Source organism: Mixophyes fleayi, chromosome 8 (assembly GCF_038048845.1).
Source record: "Mixophyes fleayi isolate aMixFle1 chromosome 8, aMixFle1.hap1, whole genome shotgun sequence".
Classification (NCBI taxonomy): domain Eukaryota; kingdom Metazoa; phylum Chordata; class Amphibia; order Anura; family Limnodynastidae; genus Mixophyes; species Mixophyes fleayi.
Genome location: NC_134409.1, coordinates 109,657,341 through 109,684,540, shown reverse-complemented (window position 1 = coordinate 109,684,540; position 27,200 = coordinate 109,657,341). Strand labels below are relative to the sequence as shown.

Sequence of the window (27,200 nt, the reverse complement as noted above, 5' to 3'; positions counted from 1 at the left end):
AACATCATTTTTGCATTGTCGCATCTCGCAGGTAGGTACCTCCCTGCCCAGGAGATCCAGCGCCATTGCTCACACAGAAACAGGGGTAGCAGTGTTCTTCAGGGCCGTCTCTTCCATTTGGCACAATGGTCAGGTGCTCGGGGGCCCTGCGGCCAAGGGGACCCGTCCAAGGCAGCTCTGTAAAAAAAATGATCCTGAAAAAAAATGAAAATACATACCTTGCGGTCACGTCAGTGGCGATCCGGCTCCCTCCCTGGTCCCCTCTTCTGTGCTGTGCTCGCAGTGAATGCTGGGCGTGATGTCACGCCCAGCATTCACTGCGAGCACGGCACGGAAGAGCGCAGAAGCGATTCAGCGACGCGGAAAAAAGGAGAAGGGGATCGGACTTAAGGTAAGTTAAGGGGGGTCCTATATATATATATATATATATATATATATATACTATATAAATGCCTAGTGGCGTGTGTGAAAAAAAACAAAAACAAGCTGCAGCGCCACCTGCTGGGCAGAGTTATACACTGACCTATATATTTCTTGAAGGAGAAGTGGCAGTTGGGAGTGGTTGGTGTTTGCCGGGGGTGACAGTGGGGAGTTTTTAACACCTTAAGTAGCTTGATGAAGGATGTGGCAATGAAGATGAAGGATGAGGTGATGGAGAAAAATGATGAGGTGGTGACATGTGGACAAAACCACGTTAAAAAAGGGCGCTTGCGTCGGGAAGTAACGCTCTTCCCCTGAGGAGGCCTGGGCTAGGCCCAAATGCATGACACAAACCTTTTTAACACCTTAAGTAGCTTGAGTTGCCTAGAATGCATGAGTATCATGCACGGGTTAACTTGTGTATATATATATATATATGTAAAAAAAAAAGTGATTATATATATATATATATAAAATCACTTTTTTTTTTACATACATATATATGTTTTTTACACACACACACACACACTATTTATATATATATATATATATATATATATATATAAAAAATTATTAGGGGCCCGGTGCACTGCATTGTCCGGGGGCCCATAAAGTAGTTAAGATGGCCCTGTAGATCTTGTCACTCTCCATTCTCCAGTGACATTGCTCAGTGCCATTGCTCACACAGAAACAGGGGTAGCAGTGTTCTTGTCACTCTCCATTCTCCAGTGCCATTGCTCATACAGAAACAGGAGGGGTAGCAGTGTTCCTGTCACTCTCCATTCTCCAGTGACATTGCTCAGTACCATTGCTCACCCAGAAACAGGCGTAGCCGTGTTCTTGTCACTCTCCATTCTCCAGTGACATTGCTCAGTGCCATTGCTCACACAGAAACAGGGGTAGCAGTGTTCTTGTCACTCTCCAGTCTCCAGTACCATTGCTCAGTGCCATTGCTCATACAGAAAAAGGAGGGGTAGCATTGTAATTGTCACTGGACAAAAATTGACTGGAAATTAATGTTATTAAGGTTAATAATAATGTAGGGATAAAAAAGAGCCAAATTATGTGATTTTAGGGATTTTAGAAAAAAAAATAGTGTTCAAAACCAAAACCAAAACATGCGAAGGCGGTTTTGCCAAAACCAAAACACGAAGTTAATCTAGATCCAAAAACAAAACCAATACACAGGGGTCAGTGAACATTTTTAGTATGTACATCAGCATCCAGGTCTCCTTCAGTCGCAATTTAGTGAACATAACCTTATCCTCATCATCATCAGTAGCTATTTATATAGCGCCATTAATTCCGCAGTGTATTTGGCCTAGTTCTGCCCACGTCTTCCCGTTCTCTCCAAGCACAAGAACTTGTAAGTGTAAGATGTAACAAATCTGCATAAGGACATACGTGCATGCAGTTTGGTGCTCAGTAGTTTATTTGATAGAATAACAGAGATACAGCCAACTCGACATGAGCCTCAATGTGAATAGTAAAGAACATCACAGAATTTAAAGTGTTCAATAAATTGCCAGGCCAGGCAGATGAGATTACATGTAGAGCTCCTATAAGCTACTGAAACCAGCAAGGACAAAATATGATTTAAATTCTTAAAGATGAGATGTCTCAGACAGTAATCATATTGTGAGGAGATAATGTTACTTTTATTGCAATCTATAGAGTATGATGTAATGTCCTCCTAAAACATGGCAGTTAATTAAATGTAGCAGCGCATGGATGTGCCTGGAGCAATGTGGAAAGATGCAGCTTCTTAGAACTGTAGCAGCATTTTCTAAAAATTACTGACATCCATAATTTACTGACATTAGTCATACCATTCTTAGGGATCTATTTACAAAACTTCAATCAGCCATACACCCCGAGAAAACAAAAGCTTTCTCCAGAAAATGGCCATATAAATATTAAATAAAAGTTTAATTTAAATTTATGAAGGGGTGAACACCAGAGAAATCAGAGATATTAGCAGCAAAAAGGAATGCTTTTCACTGCAAACTGAGATGGCGTTAGTTTACATGTCCCTGTGGGGTCCAATGAAGCCAGAGAGTCATTCCATGATCTCCTGTCGCGTCAAATCCTATGCGCGCATTTTGCATTCTGCATTTGCTGGAAGCGCTAGGCTGGTGGTGAAAAATAAAAACACTTTGTGTTTCCTGGTTCACCTCTTACCTTGCTGACCGATCCTTCTCCGTCACCACCTCTGGATCTATCTCCCCCCCGTCCACCCTTCCATTAGGGGTCCCTCAGGGCTCTGTCCTGGGACCCTTACTCTTCTCTCTATACACCTCTTCCCTGGGTGAACTCATCAGCTCCTACGGCCTCAACTACCAATAAAGGTTAAGTCTTATATTGAAGAATTGTCAACAAATTTGGATAATCTAATCATGAGGTGTTGTTAGTGCATCTTACAGAACCAATTTTCTTTCTCTTCTTTTTTTTATGACCTGATTACTATGGGTTTTGATGCACCCCTTACTGGATAATAAGGACCAATGAAAAATTATTAATTTCTATATGATAAGGGTATTTCACTCCTGAATAATTGGTGCGACTACTCCCACTTCCCTTATCCCTACTCTTATAAACCATGCTCATTAATCAGGATCAAAAGAATTTGTATGTTCTCCCCATGTTGGTGTGGGTTTTCTCCAGTTACACCAATTTCCCCCCACAATCCAAAAACATAACCAAATGTCTGTGTTAACAATGATGCTCTTAATAATGTTATTATTGTGGAGATTGCCGTTCTTTAGATAATACCTTACTTTCCTGTGACAGCCTGATGCTTATTTACTAAAATGTCCAAAAGTCCATTAAGTCAAATTATGAAGTGACCTGGTAGCTTGCAAATAAGGAATTCACCCATTAGACTGCAGCAGTGAATGTGAGTCTATTATACAATGTAGATCGATGTTACATTTTCGTGTTTGAGTGATGTGTGCTTTTGACCAATGAGGCCATAAGCCGAACGCCAATAAACGCAGGTGTTTGAGTGAGTGTCAGGCACCTATCCATTTTGGGTTAAGTCCACTGCAGGTACCAGCCAATGGGAGTGTTCCCAGGTCCAGTATAAAGGCTTCTCCCAAAGGTTGCTGGGTCTCTTTCACTGCAGCAAATCCCTCCCTCCCATCATATGTTCCTGCCATGGGCTAGTTTGTTTTACATGTCTAACACTTTTACTCCCTCTGCACAGAGTAGGCACAGTTCGGCAGGAATAAATAAAAATAGGAAAAAAGGAAATGACTCTTGGCACTGTCAGGGCAATCACTGCAAAACACTAATTCCAGGAGGTCTGCAATCCTCCAATGACAAAAAATGTAGAAAAAAAAAGAATATGCAATAGTGTATGTATCCAAACAACAACTGTGAACCAGTGGCGGATCCAGGGGAGGGCGATCGCCCCCCCTAGCAGGGGCTTGCTGCCGGCGGCTGCACACTATGTGCAGATCCGTTCAGCAGAGAGAGTTAGGGAGAGAGTCCTGCCCAACTGCTCTGATTGACACAATAAGAGCAGCCGGGCAGGACTCTCTCCCTAACTCTCTCTGCTGAACGGATCTGCACATAGTGTGCAGCCGTCAGCAGCCTTAGGTGTCAAAAAGGGGGCGGGGCTAAATCACCCCCCCCCCCCCCCCCCCCTTAATTGCCCCCGGTACAATTAACTTCTGGATCCGCCCCTGCTGTTAACCATGGATAAATAACAAAATTTATTCTAACAACATCAAAAACCACAATCAGTAGTGGCAGGACATCAATAATACATAAACAATGTCACAATGAAATTTAATAAAATGATCATAAAATATTTGATCACATGTGTGAAAATACCAAGTATGTTCGTTTTGCTTAAGAAATCAGTTCTTAAAAAATGTGCACATAAACAGTCACACAATTAGTTGGAATCCGGCAGTCCAAAAGTTTAAATAGTTGTAATAAGTCGTTGGCAAATGTAATCAGCAGAGTTGTAACAAAAATTGAGTCAGCAACTTGCCTAAAGCCAAACCCAGCGATAGATGTGTGGGAAAATAAAAATGTACGTATAAAGTCACTTAACTCCTTACCAGATACCTGGAAACTTGATCCTAAATATGGACATGGAGAAAGTGATTGATAGGTGAAGCAATGTTGTCCTTTAGACAAACTCCGCAGCCGTGAGGGGAGTGATCGTAACCGGCCTCCACTGGCAACAATATAAACGAAGATTGGTTCCTGCCTCTAATCAGAAATGCCGCTCTGGATAGAAATAATAGCTGTAATGTCACGTAAAAGTAAGTTCACAGTAGAATTAACTGGCCTTGCAATCGTTGCAAGATGACAAAGGACCACCCGGTAACAGAGTGTGATTAGCAAATGAACTCCTCTTCCAATAGGTAAAAAACAATATAATGTAGTCACACATGTATCACTTAGAACTTTGGCTAATGGCTAACTTTGGCTAACGCGTTTCATTGCTGTTATGGGATTTCCTCAGCGACATAATGATACTTTTTCAAGGCTTCCTTTTATGTCACATTAATTGCTAATTAACTATTCATCTTTAACACCAGTGAGAACTTAACCCTTCTTGTATCCCTGGTTCATTGATCTACTTAATCAAAACAACTTAAACAGCATAAATGTAGTATAAATTAGAAAAGTTATGTATTTTTGTATATTTAAATAAGTAAATAGAGCAAAATGGAGATAAAAACAAAATAATCATTGTCAACTATTAATGTCAGATGGGATCACATTTCAATAAACAAACTATAAAATGGAGTCAGCTGATGGCCCTCTTAGGTGCATGTCTGAGGTCACTTGCCAACCTACAAGTGAGAGCTGTGCATCTGTGAATTTGGCCAGCCACTGTGTCCAAAATCATCTAGTTAACTGCTACTCACCTGATGTCGAGTCATGCGCAATTTGGGCATAATTTATATCGCAAAAATGCATATCTGCCTCTGTGTTCAGCTCGACATTGCATATCCGCAAGCATGCCGTTATGGAACTCAGTCTACATTAGAACTCCCCTCTTCATGCGGTAGCATAGATATGTTCAACTCTGTATAGACGTGGTTACTGGCATTATGGTCTCTAAACAGACAAAACTCTAGTTACTGTGTTGTCCTAGGAGTCCATTCACACATGTATAAAAAAGTTATTTTACCTACAGCCCCAAATATGTTCTGCCAGTTAACTTAAAATTGTAGTTTGTTAAAAATCAGGGAATCTTAATTTGCTCCTGCCATAGTCCCTCTTAAGGAATCTATCCCAGTGCAGAGTTCTGAGGAATGTGATACCCTGCATTATAGAGAATAATAAACTGTCATCAGCATAATGCCAGCTTTCTCCTGTGTGAAGTATACTCACTAATGAAGCCTGATTTCTGATTGATGCAGCTAATGTTCATGTTGTATTTGTGTCAATGCAGTTTTATTTATAGGTAACGAGTTAGTGGTTCAATTGTTCTACACAAAGTTATATTAAAAAAAAAAGAAAAATGCAGCAGTTGCAATCACACTTGAACCTAATTTTATTCAGCTAGAAAAGGCAAAATTAAGAGCAGTGAAGACATAAATCATTAATCAAAAACTTCAGAAAATTAAATATGATTAAACTGAAAGGATATAGACCGGTTATGAGTGTAACGTTTTTGCAACTGAATATTATGGTCTATTATTGAAATTGCACAGTCCCAGAGCACAGCAAAACGGCCTCTCAAAGGGTTAAATTGCTTGTGCAGACGTATTGTTTTAATGTGAATGATAACAAATATTTAACTAATACAACACACATTTTGAGCTTTGTTTTTAAATATCCAACAATTAGAAGTACAAATAGTCTACCTTGTAACCAGGGGAGGGCAGCAAACACCAGTACGGACTGCACAGTAGCATTGTGTCTCTATAACCTTATGCTTTTGTGTGTTTATTTTTCTTATATTAATTGTAAAACATTTAAGGTAAAACTTGATGTGGTTATAAAACATGTTGTAGGGAGGAGTGTAAATTTTGATAAATCTGCAGAAAGGAATTTGACACTTTTAAATTATGTCTGGCTACTGTATGATAATAATATTAATAATAATAGTGACAATCATTTAATTTATTTAGCACTTTTCTCCAAATGGGACTCACAGCACTTTACAAAATGCAACATACAGAGATGGTGAGACAGCTATCTTGGGCAGACTACATTACATCATCATCATCATCACCATTTATTTATATAGCGCCACTGATTCCGCAGCGCTGTGCAGAGAACTCACTCACATCAGTCCCTGCCCCATTGGAGCTTACAGTCTAAATTCCCTAACACACACACACAGATGACAGAGAGACTAGGGTCAATTTGATAGCAGCCAATTAACCTACCAGTATGTTTTTGGCGTGTGGGAGGAAACCGGAGCACCCGGAGGAAACCCACGCAAACACGGGGAGACCATGCAAACCCCACACAGATAAGGCCATGGTCGGGAATTGAACTCATGACCCCAGCGCTGTGAGACAGAAGTGCTAACTACTTAGCCACCGTGCGGCCCATTAGGCAAGATACACAACACATAGCAAGAAATAACAACACAACGCACATAAGCGCTTTACATTAGGCAAGATACACAACACATAGCAAGAAATAACAACACAACGCACATAAGCGCTTTACAAAACCTGTGATACAAGGAGGGTTACCATGGACAAGTAATCGGACAAGACCAGAAACAGATGAGACAGAGGGTAGAGAGGACTCTACTTTGCAGACTTACAATGTACAGGAGGAACTTGTGGGATTGGGAGAGAAGTTTATATATGAGAACCTGGAGATGCCAGGGCCAGCGATGGTAAGGTGGAAGTGGACTAGGCCCAGTTAACTTTTCTGGGCGATGTGAACCTCACATAGCTGGGAGAACGGGATCTCCAGCTCCTAATTATAGTGATCAGTTAAGAGGAAACCCTAAATGGTAGATAATTTTGCACTGCAGTGTTTTGATAAGGATAAGGAAACACAGTGGCAGATTAACACAGTACAAATTAACCTGGAAGTATCCTCGGATGGACACAATCCTAGTAAAAACAGTTGTGGATTAAGTATGTCTTGGGCCGTGGACAGCACACTCCCCATACACACTCTGGGCCTGATTCATTAAGGAACTTAAATTACGAAGTTTGTTATTTAAGTCTCCTGGACAAAACCATGTTACAATGCAAGGGGTGAAAATTAGTTTTCTGTTTTGCACACAAGTTAAATACTGACTGTTTTTTCATGTAGCGCACAAATATCAACTTTAAATTTCAGTGTACAAATAAGCTATCAAGTATTTGTGTGCTACATGAAAAAACAGTCAGTATTTAACTTGTGTGCAAAACAGAAAACTAATTTTCACCCCTTGCATTGTAACATGGTTTTGTCCAGGAGACTTAAGTAAGAAACTTCTCAATTTAAGTTCCTTAATGAATCAGGCCCTCTGTGTTTATATTTCTCTATGAACCCATACACAATCACAATTATAAAATGAATCTGACAGACCAATTCAGCCATGCATCTGTAGATTATACTATTTTAGCCCCACAAAGTTCCTTTACGTATTAACATACCACTAGAGATAAATGGAGCAAGACAACCCCACAAGGTGGCCATATATTACCTTTATAAAGAAGCATCAGCTCACAACATGTGATCAGAGCGCTAGAATGTAATGATCACGCTGCCCCAGCAGTAGGTTATCCTGTGGATGGCTAGATGAGCTAGTGAGAAGACGCGCTACATACTTGTATTAATGCACTGTGCTCAATCTGTGACATAAAAATCAATAGGAAGAAGGGTAAATTATGCTGGCCACAAGGGACACACGTGATTCCAAACATATCGCAGAGTTGATGTTGCTGTAAGAAAGCAAACTCTGGTAGTGTGATATCGCAATCAAACCTTGTGTACCCCCTGGAAGTATATATATGAAAAACATAGAAATATATGTGTATACACTTAGCTATATTTATCTCACTGCATAATTTGATGTAACTACCTATATTTTCAGTTGTAATTGCTTATGGACACTGATTGTGTGTGGGGGGTACCTATGCCATTGCCCCCCATACACTATTAAGTGACTTTTGTTACTATAAAATATACAGGGATATAGTCAATGGATTTTGAGTTTATTATTGTTTGTTGTACCAATAACAAAATAATTTTGCAATAATTGTATTTGGTTTTATAACAGTTGTGTTTGGACCTTTCCCTACCCTAATTGTCAATAGAAGAAAATGCTTACAAACTCAGTTAAAACATTGGTTTTAGATGTCTGCACAGAAGAAGAAGGGGGAGGAGCTCTGACTGGACTTGTGACCCCTGAGGTTGACTGATCAGGTGACAACTGAGGCTGTCTGATCAGGTGACCCCTAAGGCTGACTGATCAGGTGACCCCTGAGGCTGCTGACTTTTGGCGGGAAAGTTCCAGGTTTAAAATTTGAGGGGTGTAAAGGCTGTTTTGATGCCTGAGGTGACAGGCTGAGAGCACGGGGACACACAGCTGAGTATCTCCAGCAGTGAGAACAAGAGCACCGGTACTGTCAGACTGCACCCGAAAGCTGTGAGTGAGTAGAGGGGATTCCCTGCTGAAAGGTGCCCTAAGAAGGAGCTTCAGTGGAAGACATACTTCCAAATACAGCTAGCAAACAATTAACTCTTGGGGGTATATTTACTAAACTGCGGGTTTGAAAAAGTGAAGATGTTACCTAAAGCAACCAATCAGATTCTAGTAATCATTTATTTAGTAAATTCTACAAAATGACAGCTAGAATCTGATTGGTTGCTATAGGCAGCATCTCCAAACCCGCAGCTTAGTAAATATATCCCCAAGAGAGGTCTGTATAAAACAATCTCCTCACAGATTTCAGCCCTTCTTTATACTCCCAGCTGCCAGCTTTAGTGTACCCCTGATTCACTGACTGTGAAATCAGTGGACAAGGATCACTGTGCAGTAGTAGGTGCATGCATTAAAAAAAAACTATTTACACGGACTGTGAATGGAGATATAAAAAGCCAGGCATTCCAAAATATTAGGTACAGATGTGCTTAAAGCAACGTCAGTGAATTTAATCAGTCAAAGACTTGACCCTAAATAGCTTTTTCCAATCTTTGCAGGAGAAGAGAAATCCAGACAGACAATTAAAACTCAATATATATAGTACAATGCCACAACTGACGGCGCCTAATATCGTAACACACAAATTTTCAAGGTTATAACCAAAACCTATCGTCCGATATGATGATGGTATCGATGAGAAAAGGAAAAAAAAGTTTAGCATTTAACTTCTGTATATGTAATAAAGTTAAGTTATTTTCCAACACCATGTAAAGTCCCAATTTGCTCACCTTCTACATTGCTCGTAATAACTTTATGTTGTGGTTCCTCTTCTTGCATCCTCTTGCATCTCTCTAAAGGTGCCCTTTACCTCCATATGTTCTGTAAAACAGATGCAATTTTGGTTATTATACCGGTATACGTTTCTCCCCAAAAGATTTTGCAGTTTCCACATGTGACTTCAAATACCTTTTTTTAATACATCTTTTTTTTTTTTCTAATTCGGTATCTCTTTTTTCTGCTTTAACAAGTACGTGTTCAGCTTTAAAATTTTCAGTACCTATGCAGCACATGTCATCGTGCATTCTTCTTTATGGAAATAATACAACATTTTCAATATACTGTATACTATACTATACTATTGTCAGTCATTTATCTACAAATTCACTAACAAGTCCTTTAAACAGTTGCACAACATGTCATACTCACTTTTTTTAATGTTTCAAAGGATTTGTATCAGTCTCCATTGTTCTTTTTTTTTTAGGTCTGACCAACACTTCTGCGCTTGAAGTTTATTTCTTTTCTTTCCAAGCTTCTCCTTAATAATTTTTTCTGCATTATTAGTTAATTCTGGTATTAACTCTTCGGTATTTTCTCTTTTGGCAGTCGTATTCGTACTGGGCCAGTACTTTTACCATCATCTCCACCTCTCTCTGGCTCACTGCCTTTGCTCTTTTAACGCCCGTTAATTGTATTTCTTCTTCTCCATCCCCCTCCACTACTTCTACAAATGTTTGCTCTACCTCTCGCATTGTAACCGAATGTTACATAATGTGGCTATGCAAGAACTTGTGAAAGCATGCCTGCCACATTAGCCTGGAACAAATTTTGAATGGTCAAAGCGCAAAGAGCAAAACACAGAACTTCGGACTGTATACAAAAAAGAACTAAATAAGGTTGAGGCCTCAAAAGAAACCTGGGGCAGGTGCAGATAATGTTTATGTGCCAAAGTTGTGGTACTCTGACCTTCTGCACTTAATTTGTGAAAATGAAATTACACGCCAGTCCACCTGCAGCCTGGATACAGACAGTAGTTATCCTACTGATGTGGTCCAAGCAGATGACATACCTCCTAGTGGAACTGTAAGTAAAGTATATTTTGCTGTTGCTGTGTAACACATACTTGCCAACTCTCCCGGGTGAGTGTGGCAATCTCCCGAATTCTGCCCACTTCACTAGGAAGTGCCCCACTTCCTAGTGAAGTGGGCAGAATTAGCTCCCAAATGTCATTTTGGACCCGCCCCCGTGACGGCATGACGCAAAACGCGTCATTTGACAGCGGGGGCGGGGCCAAACACAGCGATTACACGCGTTTTGAGTCATGCCGTCACGGGGGCGGGTCCAAAATGACGCACATTTTGGAGCCCCGCCCCCGTCATGACCACCTACCATGACAGGCTCCCGGAAACCAACTATTCAAAGTTGGTAAGTATGGTGTAACAGGTTTATTAAAGTAGAAATACATAACAATAAAGTTTGCACACATAACATGCTTATGAACAGTTGTTACACAAACTCATTCTGCCATGGCACTGCACCCTCCCTGTTAAAATATTGAATGTATGCCTCCCTGTTTAATTTTGCACTGGCACTTGCATTTCTAAGGTGGCCCGACTCTAGAGGTGTCAAGCCAACTACCTCCGTTTTCTCTACATTGTTGTCCTCATACATAGGTGCACTGCGTACACAGGAGATTTTACATCTTAGAAAGTTATGCAGAACACAACAGGCCATCACCACCTTGTCTATCTTGTCCAAATGTAGATTTCAACAACACGCCTAGCTCGTGACAATCTATAATTAAATATCCGCCTTTCTGTAGACAGATTGCGGTGCGGGTAAGGTTTCAATACATTGTTGTGCAATGCAAATGCTTCATCAGCCACAAACACAACATTTAGACCATATTTTCTATTACTTCCATTTGGAATATTAAATTCATAGTTTTTTAGCTTTGTATGAAAGGGAGTCTGCTCCAATTAACCGACATAAGAAACTTTTCCAAATTTTTACCAATGTCCACAAATAACAATTCATAATTCGCATCCACTATGGCCATTAGAATGATGCTGAAAAACCTTTCTAACTATAATAAAAAGATCCACTGTTGGATGGAGGCATAATTCGACATGTTTCCCTTCAATGGCAACGCCACAGTTTGGAAAATTCCATTGCCTCTCAAATTCTTCCGCAATAACTTGCCATTGTTCTACCGTTGCAGGAATCTGAAACATAAACTGGTGTGAAATAGTTTAATTGCATGCATTTTATATCATACTCTTTTTTTTCTAATTTTTTCATTATTCAGCCTGCTGTCCTGTCACAAGAACTCATGTTGGAATTTGCTGACCAAAAAGAGACAAGTAGAAGTATTGTCCAGGGAAGCCAGGTAACAGTCAGGATGTAACTGAGGTTGCATTTCCACCACAAATGCAACAGAAGAGGAAAAAAAAAAATGCTTTGTGAGGTTGATCAAAGTGATGCGCTAACTACAAAGATGGTGAAATGCGCAAACACTTTGATGGTCAAAAAACCTGAACCACACTTTTTTACCTACTTGAAGCAACGCTAGCAAGCAAAATGAAAAGTGCTAGTAGACCAATACAAGCGGAAATTGAGTGTTTGGTGTGCGACCTTTGTGTAGAGCTTCCAAGGAAGATTTGTACCTGGATACAATTCTAATTCCAGCAAACCACAGGCAGACACCATCGTACACGTTTTGGCATACACAGATGCAGCATAGTAGTATGGGAGGACAATATTTAATGCCATAACCATTCCTGACTTCTACCCATATACCCAGCTCAAACATGGAACACTTCAGTGGAAGGTCATCACAAATGGATAATAGTGAAGTGTTGCAATATGAACAACTATAAACTGTTTATTTGGATGCTTTTATTGCTTTGCAATTTATTAATTTAATATATATTGTACATTTTATGTATGTAAATAAAATAATCAATTTGTATCTAAAGAAGACTATGTTTGTCCACCTGATCATGGACAACTTCAGTGATAGCATCACAGGTCTCAGGTATTATCAAACCCAGAGCTTGCGGTGAAATTGATGTGCTGTATTTCAGATCAGCCAGTGTCCTTCCTGTTGCCAGAAATCTTAATGTAGCATCCAGTCTCTGCTCTGTAGATATGGGTCTTCTTAAACGGGTGTCCTCCTTCTGAATTATGGGGGTGACTAGATGGAGCAGTTCCTGAAATGTGGGTTCACTCATTCTCAGGAAATTCCTGATGTCATCGGGTTGTTGTCCCATATCTCCTGCAGCAGGGACATGAGAGAATGAGTCTCTCCTCTTGAACCACTATTTGGTCCAACAAGATCTATTTCTTCTTTCCCTTCGGGTCTGTACTTGCAGTCTTCTTACCACAGCGAGCAGAAAAAGAGCAGTTGCTTGTTGATCTTCAAAAGTATCCATATTAGTAAAAGCAATTTGTTTATGCGCGGTTGCGAACGAATGTACACTGTACACGTGCTAACGAATGTATGAAGAAAACGCGTACCTTTGCTTTTTTGTGAGGTTTGGAGTGGTTACTGTTGAACATGCTATGCCCCTTATTTACATTTCTTGTGGATATCGTTATATGGACCTCATAAGTCATTTCAGTGTATACAAAATTCAAACCTTTGCTCACGACAATATGGGTATGAAAACTGCCGGTCGGTCTTTTGGTAATCGTCTAAAACGTGACTAGTGTATTAATCGTCCGAGCGATTGGACCTTCGGTCGAAAGTATAGTCATTGTAGATAATACGTCGGTCAGAAAATTCTTCTGTGTGTACCTAGCCTAAGTTATGCTAAGTAAGGACTGAACTGTTAAAAAAAACCACTCTGTGTAGTCAGATGAAAAGTGTCAGAATTGAGGGATTATAGATATTGCACCAAGAATCCACAGGTCACTAGCACCTGCAGTAAAGAGGTCTCCTCTCCAAGCCTATAAATATTAAATTGCACGTTCCTCATTGACTTAAAAATAAAAAGCTACCCCAGGAAGCTTAAAACAAAACCTTTGCAATATTATAAAGCACCTACTCTGTGTGATACAGCCAGTTCTAAAGTGTAGAGAAATTAAACTCACCTCAAGCTGCAGAGTTTTGCTTACCCGCAATCAGCCACATCGCTAAGTAACATAATAATTAGGGACAACTCCTCATGTGCAAAAGCCATACAGAAAAGTACTGAACTATATAATGTGGAATAAATGTCTAGGTTGATGTTTCCTGCGCAGTAATTTGCATATAAAGGGGGTCTAAGGGTTATCTGGACAAATTTGTATTTATACCCTGTTGGGTTATTGAATCCGAATGTTATTGATGTGTACAGACAATTTTGATAAATGCATCAGTTAATGTTATGCAGTTATTTATGCAAGGGTTAACAATTTACTTTGACAGAAGTGTCTGGGGATGCAGAGTTCCAGTAGAATAGAAGTGTTACTTGCATTATGAATGTGAATTTTTTTTGTCATATGTGGATGGTTTGAAATTGACATTAACTCGTTTAGAAATTGTTACGTTATTTCCAAGCTTATAGCAGGGATCCTCCGTCTGATTAAGTTGAAGTTATTTTAGAAGATAGTGCTGTAATCGAGATATATATATATATATATATATATATATATATATATATATATATATAATGTGTGTGTGTATGTGTATATATATATGTATTGTCCCGGTATCACAACTGGGAATGTTGGCAGGTATGTGTCAGAATACGGGACAGATGCTACAGTATATGTGATTGAACAAAGCACCTCTTGCTCAAAAGAGACACCCTTCATTAAGTTGCTCTAAGGTAAGTAGTGGCACACAGGTCCCTTTACATCATTCATATTAATCACTATTTTTGTATAGCTAGTGTCATACAGCGCTACAGAATTGATATTTAAATAATTATAGAGACAATATTTTTGTTGTTCGATTGTGAATCCAGGGTTCCTCAGCCAGGATAAACTATCCCAGTAAATGTATATGATAATGCATGGTACGCCTAATGCCATACATGCCAACTCTCGAAATTCGGGTCAGTCTCCCGGGCTCCCGCGAAAGCCGGCATTTCTCCCGCATCCCTGAAATCACAGAGAATCGCATCAAATCACGCCATTTTGGAGGGCGGGGGGGGGGGGGGGCGGGGTGAGGCCATTCGCGTCACTTTGCCCCCCACCCCCGCGACGCACATGATGTTTTCGCGGGGGCGGGGCCAAAATGACGCGATTGGGCCCGCACCGCCCCCTCCCGCCCTCCAGTCACGCCCCCTCTCCCGGAACCAAGTTTCCAGGAGTAGGTAAGTATGCCTAATGCCAGCTCTCTAGCTAAGTGAATAGTGATGCTTTACACCAGATAATGAAAAATGAAAGTGTGTGCAGTAAGTAATCTAAAATATAGGCTAGAATTATGGACATTAAATAGAAATGGGTATTTTATATTTTGATCTGAGTAATTCAGTCTAGTGCATGGCAGTAGTTACTCCACAAGTAGTCTAATATTAACCCTTTTCAGATCACTATTTTTTATTGGCTTTGCATTTACACATTGACTACACAAGTGTTGTAATGAAGGTAGAAAGCCCTGGGCTCATTTGAATGCTTATGGGATAATTTACATACAGCAGTGTTCAATTTGCATGGACAAGGTTAATCGGAAGTGCTCTCTCCATCTTGAATGGATCATTTTCAGAGCAACTTCAGGACTTAATGCTAATTTCAGCCATGGAGTGCTTGTACACCGATTACATGACATCTTAGCCATTTATATGATTTATCCAGTTGTACAGATATAGGGAGGGGTCTTTGAAGCCTTTCTTTTGTTTGTGAAAGAGCCACTATACTGTAAGAATCACTTATTTAAAAAGCACGCAATGACAACCATTAATCATCATTATCATCAACATTTATTTATATAGCGCCAGCAGATTCCGTAGCGCTTTACAATTGGGGACATATAGTAATAAAACAGTACTCAGTAATACATACATACGTAGAGGTAAGAAGGCTCTGCTCGCAAGCTTACAATCTATGGGACAATGGTTTGATACACAAGGGTAAGTGCTACATCATATTGAATATTTGTCTAGCTAGAATGCAAAGGTTACCAAGTATTTAATGAGCTCTATGCTCAGTCACACAACTATGTTGGTCAGAGGGTTGTTGTCTTGTGTTAGCTGTGTAGAGGGTGGTAATAGGGATAGTACAAGAGAGATGCAGATTTTGTGCAGAACAGAGGTGTCAACTAAGCCCTCTCCAACTCTACTGCTCCATACATCTCCAACCTCCTCTCCATACACACTCTGTCCTGTCATCTGCGTTCGGGCAATGACCATCGCCTCTCCTCCCTTCTAATCGCCTCATCCCACTCCCTGAACACCCATATAATTGTTGGCTAAATTTGTCAAAAAGGACCAAATATAAGTTTGTCGCCAGCATAAGCTATAGACAACACTGTGATCTAATTAGCGATAATGCAGCTATCAGTGTTGGATTATATAGGGGTGAGACTGCCTGTTGCCCAGGGCATTAGTGAGGCCCTTGGCTCAGGCACCATCTGCACTGGGGCAGGCCATCTCCTATGTGATCTCTTTATTTTTATAAACTAGCAGCCAATGAACTAAGTATTAATCAGTGTATTGGAAGGCTACGCCCTAGGAAGCTGGATTGATCAATTGTTCTAAATTGCAATATACACACTAATTTATTACACAATTATCTGCCTTTAGAAAGCAATACCAGCAATCCTATAATGTTATGAAGAAATGGATTATTTCACAATCCAACATGATAAACTACCTTTACCTGGGCTCCAGAGACAGAAATGACTGTTTTTGTCTAATGAGCTTATCTGTATATGAGACAGTGCAGGCTATATTCGGATAGTATTGTTTAATTTCCTCAGTCTGCAGTGAATTGGTCATCTCTGATGGTGAAAGTGATACCTCAGCCATTTTTATTTTAGCATATGATTATTCACTCCCAAGTAATGTGCTTATTAATGGTTACTAGTGCTTAATATAGGGAAGACATTCATTGTTCATTCATTCTATACTTACTTTCTCACTGTTTTCCTTTAGGGCAAAGTGTTTCAGAGGAAAGAAACTTCAAGGGGACTTTGATATACGTATTGAACAGGTGAGGTGAACATACAATAAGTTGACCTCATTAGATAATTCAAATGTTTATTACAAATGTTTGTCCACTCCAGATAATTGCTTATTTTTTTTTTATTACTTTTATCTCTTAGTTTTAGCACTGCTGGGATACTAGGCCATGTATCTATTAGTAAAATAATACTTTCTAATATGCTATTAAGACAACCGATTTTTTATTTCAAATTGCACATTTTGCAGGGATTCTTCAACACAGTGCAATCTGATGTCATAAGAATACATAAACAGCGCAATTTCTGATATCATAGGAATTCATAAATACAGCGCAATCTCTGATGTCATAAGGATTCATAACACAGCGCAATGTGTGATGTTGTATGGATTCATAAACACAGAGCAATGTGTGATGTCGTATAGAGTCATAAACAGAGCAATGTGTGATATCGTATGGATTCATAAACACAGCAATTTGTGATGTCAGGGATTCATAAACACAGAGCAACGTGTGATGTCATAGGGATTCATAAACACGGAGCAATGTGTGATGTCATAGGAATTCATAAACACAGAGCAATGTGTGATGCCATAAGGATTCATAAACACTGAGCAATGTGTGATGTCGTATAGATTCATAAACACAGCAATTTGTGATGTCAGGGATTCATAAACACAGAGCAACGTGTGATGTCATAGGGATTCATAAACACTGAGCAATGTGTGATGTCATAGGAATTCATAAACACAGAGCAATGTGTGATGCCATAAGGATTCATAAACACTGAGCAATGTGTGATGTCATAGGGATTCATAAACACAGAGCAATGTGTGATGTTGTATGGATTCATAAACACAGAGCAATGTGTGATGCCGTATGGATTCATAAACACAGAGCAATGTGTGATGTCATAAGGATTCATAAACACAAAGCAATGTGTGATGTCATAGGGATTCATAAACACAGAGCAATGTGTGATGTCGTACGGATTCATAAACACAGAGCAATGTGTGATGTCAGGGATATATAAACACAGAGCAATGTGTGATGTATGGATTCATAAACACAGAGCAATATGTGATGTTGTATGGATTCATAAACACAGAGCAATGTGTGATGTCATAGGGGTTCATAAACACAGAGCAATGTGTGATGTCATAGGGAGTCATAAACACAGAGCAATGTGTGATGTTATAGGGATTCATAAGCACAGAGCAATGTTTGATGTCATAGGAATTCATACACACAGCAATGTGTGATGTCGTAGGGATTCATAAACACACAGCAATGTATGATGTCATAGGGATTCATAAACACACAGCAATGTGTGATGTCATAGGGATTTATAAACACAGAGCAATGTGTGATGTTGTGGGCTATTTAAGATCATCATGACACACATTTTAAATACTATATAATATTTTGCTTTTTGTTTTGTATAATATTTATTATTTTAGTGCTACATCATGCATGTTTCTTGTAACGTTATAAAAACTAAAATAATTGACAGTACATGAGGTCTCTGAGCATTCTAAACTTGTTTATCCTTTCTTTCTCTTGAAACTTAGGCTGAATTTTCAGAAATAAATCTTGTAGCTCATTCTGATGGGACATACGCTGTAGATCTGCAAATGTTCCGGAACGGAGCAAAAGTTGTCAAGTGAGTCCAATTGATGCCCCCACGAGCAGAAACATCATCCAGCATAACATCAGCCTACACATTTCACCGCTGTTGGAGACGGTTATCACAAATAGGTTCAGTTCCTCACTTCACTCAAGGCAGCCATATACATTGGGCAGCCTATGAGACTGTGGGCTGTTTATCAGGGACTTAATATTTTCCTTTAGTCTCCGTTACCTTTATTTCAGTGACTGCTAAGGTTGCAGTTACAAGCAACAGACCTTAGAGCAGTAACAACCTCAATATTCAGCTTGCTTAAAAACAAATATTACCTTGTTAAATCAAATAAAAAGAAAGCTGTTTTTGAAAAAAGTCAAATAATTATTTGTAAACAGATGAAATTACATTACAACCAGGACAAATCATAATGCAGGGGAGTGCATACATATATATATATATATATATATATATATATATATATAAAATAAATGCACGTCCTACGTTAAATTACGTGGATAAAAGAAGTCACAAAGGAGTTATGTGGCCATATATTAAGCCTGTAAGCCGAGTGCTTTTATATGAGACACATGAATCCCAGATGACTTGTAATATCCATGACAATTTACAGTAGGGTGTGCAGCATTTTTTATAATACACCATTTTTCCTAATGAATACTCAATTAATGACATTATCACTCAATGATATTATTTACAGGACTTATATACATATGTATGCACTATCTATACATATTTATATATATATATATATATATATATATATAGGGCATTTTATTATAACGAATAAATCCAGGATCATTAACACATCATGTGTGTTTGCAACCCAAAGTGTGTTACAGCTTATCTATATTATTTAAGCTAACATATACTGTGGTGTTGTTTTAAAGAAACAGTAGCAAGTACTACAATGCTGAGTATTTATTTAAATAATTTGGTTGAGCATTGACCTGCATTCCTAACAAATTATTATTTGCCAATTATAAACAAATAATATGTTTGCCTTTCAGTAAGAAAATAGAGATAAGTGAAAGAGCAACAGCTTTTTGGCACTATTAAGCTATACATATCAATCATACCAATTATTTTGGGTCTGAACAGTTTTAACAACTTTGAGATCCTGATGAATAAATGCATCAGTAAGAAATGTTGGCTGTCAATAATTTTCTTGAAAATTGCCAACCTTGGTTGATCTTGACAAAAATGTTTTAATCATTGTATTCATCGTCCTACAAATTCCATGATTCTCTCTAGCCGTTTAATGATTGGTAGAGTTGAACACCTTCTAAAAAGGTACATGTTAGTATGATACTGTTAATTAATAAGCACCAATACATCCTATTTGTGCAGTTACTTTGTTCACACTAACCCTTATACATCAATTGTATTTTAGAATGTGGACCTGTTAATTAGTCGTTAGTGATATTAGCGACACATATACCATTTACTATTTGTAAAGCAGTGTTTAAGAATGTAATTGAAAGTATATTTTTTTATAAGGCCACTATTTTTCTTTAATTGAAGACTATATTAGTACTGTATGTTGCAATCTATTTATTGTCTTGTTTTATCATACAGTGATCAATTTTAAGGTATGAATAAAAATATGTATGGTCCTGTCTCTAGGTCATTCCGACCAGATTTTGTCTTCATTCGACAACATTCTTTTAGCATGGCAGAAAACGAAGACTTCCGCAACCTTATAATTGGCATGCAATACGCCGGTATTCCTAGCGTCAACTCCCTGGAGTCGATTTACAACTTCTGTGATAAGCCATGGGTGGTAAGTGATGGATGCATGTATTTCTTTAATCATGTTATAGTCACAAACACTGCTTAGTAACCTGTGTGAATTGTCTGTTTATAAACTTTATGGTCATATCTGACCATAGGAGCTGCATTATGTATGAAGCATACATATCATGTGGGACAGGGATCACTGAAGTTCATAGTGAATACTGGATGGACTATGACCATAAGGAATATAGCAAGTAGTTATGAACATGAAAGCAATATTTACTTCTCCACATGGATCAGTTATCCCTATCCAACATAATGGGCCTGATTCATTATGGAAAGTTAAACAAAAGTAAGAAAGTAAGGCAAAACCATGTTGCATTGGAGGGGGAGGTAAATTTAAAATGTGGGGACAGATTTATATTTGGGGTAGGGCATGTACTAGATCAACTTTAAATCTCAGTGTACAAATAAGCTATCAAGTGTTTGTGTGCTACATGAAGAAACAGCCAATATTTTCCTTATGTACAAAATAAACTTATTTGCCTAAACCCCTTGCATTGCAACAAGGTTTTGTCCAGAAAACTTACTCCACTTTTTGCTTAACTTTCCTTAATGAATCAGGCCCAATGTGTATAATGTGCCAGGCAGAATGTATCACGTATAGTAACACCAAAACTAGAGGATTTTAATACCGCAACAAGTATTTTTACACTTTTGTAAATAAGTGCAAACATTCCAAATAATAAAATTTTATGCGCAGAATGACTTGTGTGTTTTCCTGAATAGTTATACGCACATTATATTCACAATATTTATACATTCATAGAATTGTTAATTGAAAGTAATTGGTTATAGTGGTCGGTTGCTATAGGCAACACCATATTTTTTCTTTGCAACAATTTACAGGACAGTGAGGGAGAAGATGGGGATTCCAAGTCAATAGAATAACTTTTTTAGTGTAAAAGAGTGTCTGAGGCAGAAGTAGACTGTTTTGCCTTTGAAGAGAGTTCCTCGAGTAACTATAGAAGGCATATCTGAGGGTAGAAGATACAAAGCAATGATACCCACCAAGTAACTGTAGGACCCCCCCCCCCCCCCAAAAAAAAAAATATTGTGCTATAGTGGCACGTGGCATGTAGATACTTTAGAGGTAAAATTGTCACATTCTTTCACAGCAAAAAAAAATTTGAAGCACTATATCATTAATATTTTACAGTTTTCCCAACTAATATCTGCCTATAAATCGATGGGAGCTGAAAACTTTCCATTAATTGAGCAGACATACTACCCAAACCACAAGGAAATGGTAAGTCTTGCAGCATCTTGTATACTGTCTGATGCCTGTGCTGTTATACTATAGATATTTTTTGTCATGGACTGCAGTACCCTGTGATAGCCAGCAGTAGTGCTGAACTCTGTGGTTTATAGAGCCTGCATTTATAATATAACTGCATTTCATAATTTCACTATTGTTGGTTAAAACTCTTATGCTTATTATTTTTTTTTAGAATGACAATAAAAAATGTATTAAACTTTGTAAATATAAATATTTGTATATATAAAATGCTGTATAGCTTCCTTTTTACATGTCTGCATGAAGCCATCTATTTTGAGACATGTCTAAATATTCATGAGTACTAATGAGAGAATGAACACGCCATGTATTTGGTGGAGTATGCTTACTATGATCCTGAGAACATTTCTGTGACATTATCAAACTGTGGGAAGTCCATTAGGTTCCTAATTGGCTTGGAATTATCATAATCCATAGCAGTCCTGTCCTGATCTCTGGGGAAAGAAGAAGCACTCCTGTGATTTGGGGTATGGCCTCAAAATTTGGGGAAGTGGTTTGAGAAGATTGGAGGAAATTTGGGATGTATTACCTGAGATTTAAAAAAAATTATATATAGTGTGGCAGGGTGGGAAACTGCCACATCTGAGGAAAGGGTTAACCTCCTGGAAGTCAAGAGGAAGTCTCAGCCATTCCTCAGAGTGGAGGAATCTGGGCATATTTAAGGGCTCAAATTCAGTCTAGGCGTGGCTGGTGGGAGTCTCACACACCTCCACTGAAGGAGCCTATATATGCTGAACTGTCAGCATTGCTTTGGTTTGCTGTTCAAATGTCTTACTGTGTTATGTTGTGAATCCTCACAATAAAACTCCTGTTGACCCAGAGAAAGAGAGAGAGACAGAGATCAATTTCCATTCACTTATTGACAAATGTTCTGACCCCGCCACCATCAAATTTCTCGCCCTCTCCTCCTCCCTAGGCCTCACTCAGTGGACCTCTTCCCCCACCCACTGTCTTGGTCACTCCCTCGACCTTGTCTTCTCTCATCTCTGTGATCTCTGACTTCTCCAACTCTCCCTTCCCACTCTCTGACCACCATCTCCTCTCCTTCACTCTGTCCTCCTCACCTGCTCCTGCCTCGCCCAAGGCGACCCTCACCAGGCGCAACCTTGACGCTATTGACCCTACCTCTTTCTCCTCCTCTCTTGAAACTCTCCTATCACCCCTTACCTCCCTGGTCTGTCCTGACCAGGCATCCTCTCTCTACAATCTCTCCCTCACTACTGCCCTGGACGCTGTCGCCCCGGCCTCTACCGTCAGCAGACGCCACATCCTTCCCCAGCCCTGGCACTCAAAACTCACCCGCTTCCTTCAAAAGTGCTCTCGCACTGCTGACCGCCTCTGGAGGAAATCTCGTTCCCTGGCTGACTTCCTTCACTTTAAATTCATCCTCTCTTCTTTCTGTTCCGCCCTCTCCCTTGCCAAACAATCCTTCTTTAAGTCCCTCATTTCTTCTCAGTCCTCCAATTCCCGCCGCCTCTTTGCCACCTTCAGCTCCCTACTCTCCCCCCACCCCCTTCTGTCCCGTCTTCCCTCTCCGCTTCTGACTTTGCCACCTTTTTCTCTTCCAAAATTGAGGCCATCAGACTGAATATCTGCTCTTCCCCTTCTCCCGCCTCCCTCTTTGCTTCACCTCCCATTAACACCCAACTCTGGTGCTCCTTCTGCCCTACAACAGGTGAAGAAGTTCACTCTCTCATTCAGTCCTCTCCACCCTCTACCTGCCCTCTCGATCCCATCCCCTCTCACCTCCTTCGCTCTCTTTCTCCCACTGCCTGCTCCTACCTCGCACACCTTTTCAACCTATCACTCTCCTCTGGGGTAGTACCCTTCTCATTTAAACACGCTCTCATCTCTCCTATCCCCAAAAAAACCCAATCTCGACCCCACATCTCTTGCCAATTATCGCCCTATCTCTCTTCTCCCCTATGCCTCTAAATTACTTGAGCGGATTGTCTGTAGCCGCCTAACCAGGCACCTCTCGGACAATTCCCTCCTTGACCCTCTCCAATCCGGTTACCGCCCCCTCCACTCTACCGAAACGGCCCTGGCCAAGGTTACTAATGATCTCCTATCGGCCAAATCCAAGGGTCACTTTTCCCTACTCATCCTCCTTGACCTCTCCGCAGCCTTCGACACCGTGGACCACCCCCTCCTGCTGCAAACTCTTCTATCTCTCGGCCTCTCTGGTTCTGTCCACGCCTGGTTCACCTCTTACCTCGCTAACCGCTCCTTCTCTGTATCCACGTCTGGTTCTTCCTCCTCCCCCTACCCTCTCGCAGTAGGAGTCCCGCAGGGCTCCGTTCTTGGCCCTCTACTCTTTTCCCTCTATACTTCCTCCCTTGGGGCTCTCATCTCCTCCTTTGGCCTTCAGTATCACCTTTATGCTGACGACATTCAACTCTACATCTCTTCACCTGATCTTTCCCCCACCCTCCTCGCTCAGGTATCTGACTGCCTCTCCGCCATCTCCTCCTGGATGTCGGAGCGCTTTCTCAAAATCAACATTTCCAAAACTGAACTCATTGTCTTTTCTCCTCCCAACCACCCATCCCACCATGACCTCTCTATTGTCGTTAACAACACTACCATCTCCTCTGTCACCCAACTCCGCTGCTTGGGTGTCACCCTTGACTCCTCTCTCTCTTTTGCCCCCCACATTCATTCCCTTGCCCAAGCCTGTCGCTTCCAACTACGCAACATCGCCCGCATCCGTCCCTTTCTCTCTCAGGAGGCCACCAAAACTATCATACACGCACTCATCATCTCCCGCCTGGATTACTGCAACCTCCTCCTCACCGGCTTCCCCCACTCTCGTCTCTCCCCCCTCCGCTCTATACTCAACGCGGCCGCAAGACTCATCTACCTCTCACGCCGCTCCTCCTCTGCCTCCCCTCTCTGCCTTGCCCTTCACTGGCTCCCCTTCCCCTACAGAATTCTTTTCAAACTCCTCACCACCACCTACAAGGCTCTCTCCCACTCTACTGCCCCTTATATCTCCAACCTCCTCTCCATTCACACTCCTGCCCGCTCCCTGCGCTCGGCCAATGACCGTCGCCTCTCCTCCACTCTGATCACCTCTTCCCATTCCAGAATCCAGGACTTTTCCTGTGCAGCCCCCCTTCACTGGAACGACCTCCCTCGCTCCATCCGCCTCTCTCCTACTCTGTGCTCCTTCAAACGTGCACTCAAAACTCACCTCTTTCTCAAAGCCTACCACCCATCCACTTAACCCCCATCTCCTCCACTCATTCTCCCCTCTCTCCCATTCCCTCAACTGGCTCCTCTTGTGCCTGGTCTGTTTAACCCTCCCTTAGGATGTAAGCTCGAATGAGCAGGGCCCTCTTCCCTCCTGTCTCCTTACCCGTTCTTCTGCTCCGTGCCTATTGCATCTGCCTGCCTGGAGTTTCTGAAGTATTGGTACTTTTTGTTTATTGTTCTGTACTGTTATACCCTGTATAGTCTACTGTTTGTACTATGTGCGGCGCTGCGGAAACCTTGTGGCGCCTAACAAATAAATGATAATAATAATAATAATAACTTACATTTTCCATATCGCCCTTTTGAAATTTACACTTTGACCACTGTATGTGCATTTTTATTCATATATTGAGAGATAATTTGAAAATCTGGAAAGCCTGGCTGGATGGCCTTTGCCCTACTTTACCTTTAACCAGTTGTAGAATTAACGCCACTGCAGGAGGTGCAGCTGCAGCAGGGCCCAGAGATGAGAGGAGCTTGGCAATACCGGACCTCCCTGTTGCGGCCCCTGCTCTTGTGAGCATACATGGAGGCTGCAGCATGCATAGTGAAGCCCCACTGCCGAGCCCTCCCCCAGGTTTTTCCTATGAAGCCCGACAATACTGTCTTCTGCATCTGCCTTTATTATTAATGTAAATCTTACTTTCACTCAATTCTTTACAAAAACATTATAATTTGGCAAAAACCCATAGCACCCAATCAGGCATTTGTTATAATTACCTAACATGCCCTATATTAGTGCAAGCTAATTGCTAATGGGCTATGGGTTACTGCACATTTTCCTATGTTAGTAAATAAATTATATTCCTTCTGAATCACTATTCCCTAAAACCCTCAGACATTAGCATCTTTGTGCATATAGCTCTTGGCCTGGATATTAACATTTGTTAATTTTTGTCATTTTCTATTAATTATAGTCACCTCCTGCTTGGTTATAACATGTTTATAGCCTGTTTAATTCTGTACTTCTCAGTACAAAGGTGTACAAAAGGCAGATACAGTGCAAAAATGTGTGTGCATGCCTACAAAATACAATGTTTTTAAAAATGTTCTGCAGAGGTGGATCCTTTGATAGACCTATCGAGGTACTACTCTGTATTGCATTTACTGTCTATCTGTGCATACCTCTCCCCATTAAACTATTCAGTTCCATAAAGATGTACTGTGGAAGGCGTTCGGGAAATTGGCAATAGCACTGGCCGTCTATCTCGGTTGCAGTAGCCTCTCTGCTGAGGCTAATAGTCCATAGTAGTAACAGCTTTAGCTACTGGGATACATACAAGTTATTTAATTTATTTACATTATTGCTTTTCATATAGATGAGTCATTAATCTAGTAGCTAAATTGGTCCACAAAGATGTATTTATGGTTCGCCAAAGCGCTATCAGTAAAGAATGTAGTTTTTCTTTCAGTAAAATATATTCTCAAATATGTTTCCTGATTCCCAAATGACCCATTATAAATTAGCCTGGAACCTTTCCCTTTTATTTACAATCACCACTGTCTATATCTGCTGCAAATTAAGTGGCCAGTTTGGCCAATTTAGATCAAACTGTAATGTGTGGGGGCCCACAATGATCCCTGATCCCTATTGACATGTGATTGTGAACTTTCAGATGTCGATTAGGACTGATAAAACTGGTTACTTTGATTGTCTGATGTTCTGAAACTGTACTAGGGATCTCACTGGCTTAACAGTGAGCACATCACTAACCTACAGTATATTTATAAAAGAAGGTGCTGAAATAAAACTGCTCCACTTTCTATATCAGGGATAGGAACAGCACAGGCTCACCGTTGCTTTGCTATGCATTGAAGCCGTGACCACGACGTACCGTCCAATTTTCCAGCCCATGGGACAGAGCCCTCAAATTGGGACTATTCTGCCTAAACCAGGAGAATTGGGAGGTATGAGAATGTACTTATCAATATTTGTGAAGTGCAATAAGACCATACTTGCCAACTCTCCCGGAATGTCTGGGAGACTCCCGCATTTTGTGAGAGTCTCCCGGACTCCCGGGAGAGTGTGGCAATCTCCCGAATTCTGCCCACTTCACTAGGAAGTGCCCCACTTCCTAGTGAAGTGGGCAGAATTAGCTCCCAAACGCCGCGATTCCCGGTGAATCGCTGCGTTTGGCACCGCCCCCGCTGTCAAATGACGCGGTTTGCATCATGACGTCACGGGGCGGGTCCAAAATGATACGCATTTTGAAGCCCCACCCCCGTCACGCCCACCTTCTATGACAGGCTCCCGGAAACCAACTATTCAAAGTTGGTAAGTATGAATAAGACATGTAAACTTATTTTTCAGAGCAAACAAAAGGGAAAGA

The 27,200-nt window shown here is 40.5% G+C and overlaps 1 protein-coding gene across 2 annotated transcripts in view; it reads left to right on the top strand.

Annotated features, from left to right (window-relative positions):
• The window catches only part of SYN2 (synapsin II), a 218,114-nt gene that overhangs the window by 87,498 nt on the left and 103,416 nt on the right, over positions 1-27,200 (top strand). For both annotated transcript variants that reach the window (XM_075183165.1, XM_075183166.1), the window contains exons 2-5: positions 16,852-16,909; positions 18,451-18,542; positions 20,145-20,301; positions 21,475-21,564. In XM_075183165.1, the coding sequence (XP_075039266.1) occupies positions 16,852-16,909; positions 18,451-18,542; positions 20,145-20,301; positions 21,475-21,564 (397 nt within the window). The remainder of the gene's footprint in view (positions 1-16,851; positions 16,910-18,450; positions 18,543-20,144; positions 20,302-21,474; positions 21,565-27,200) is intronic.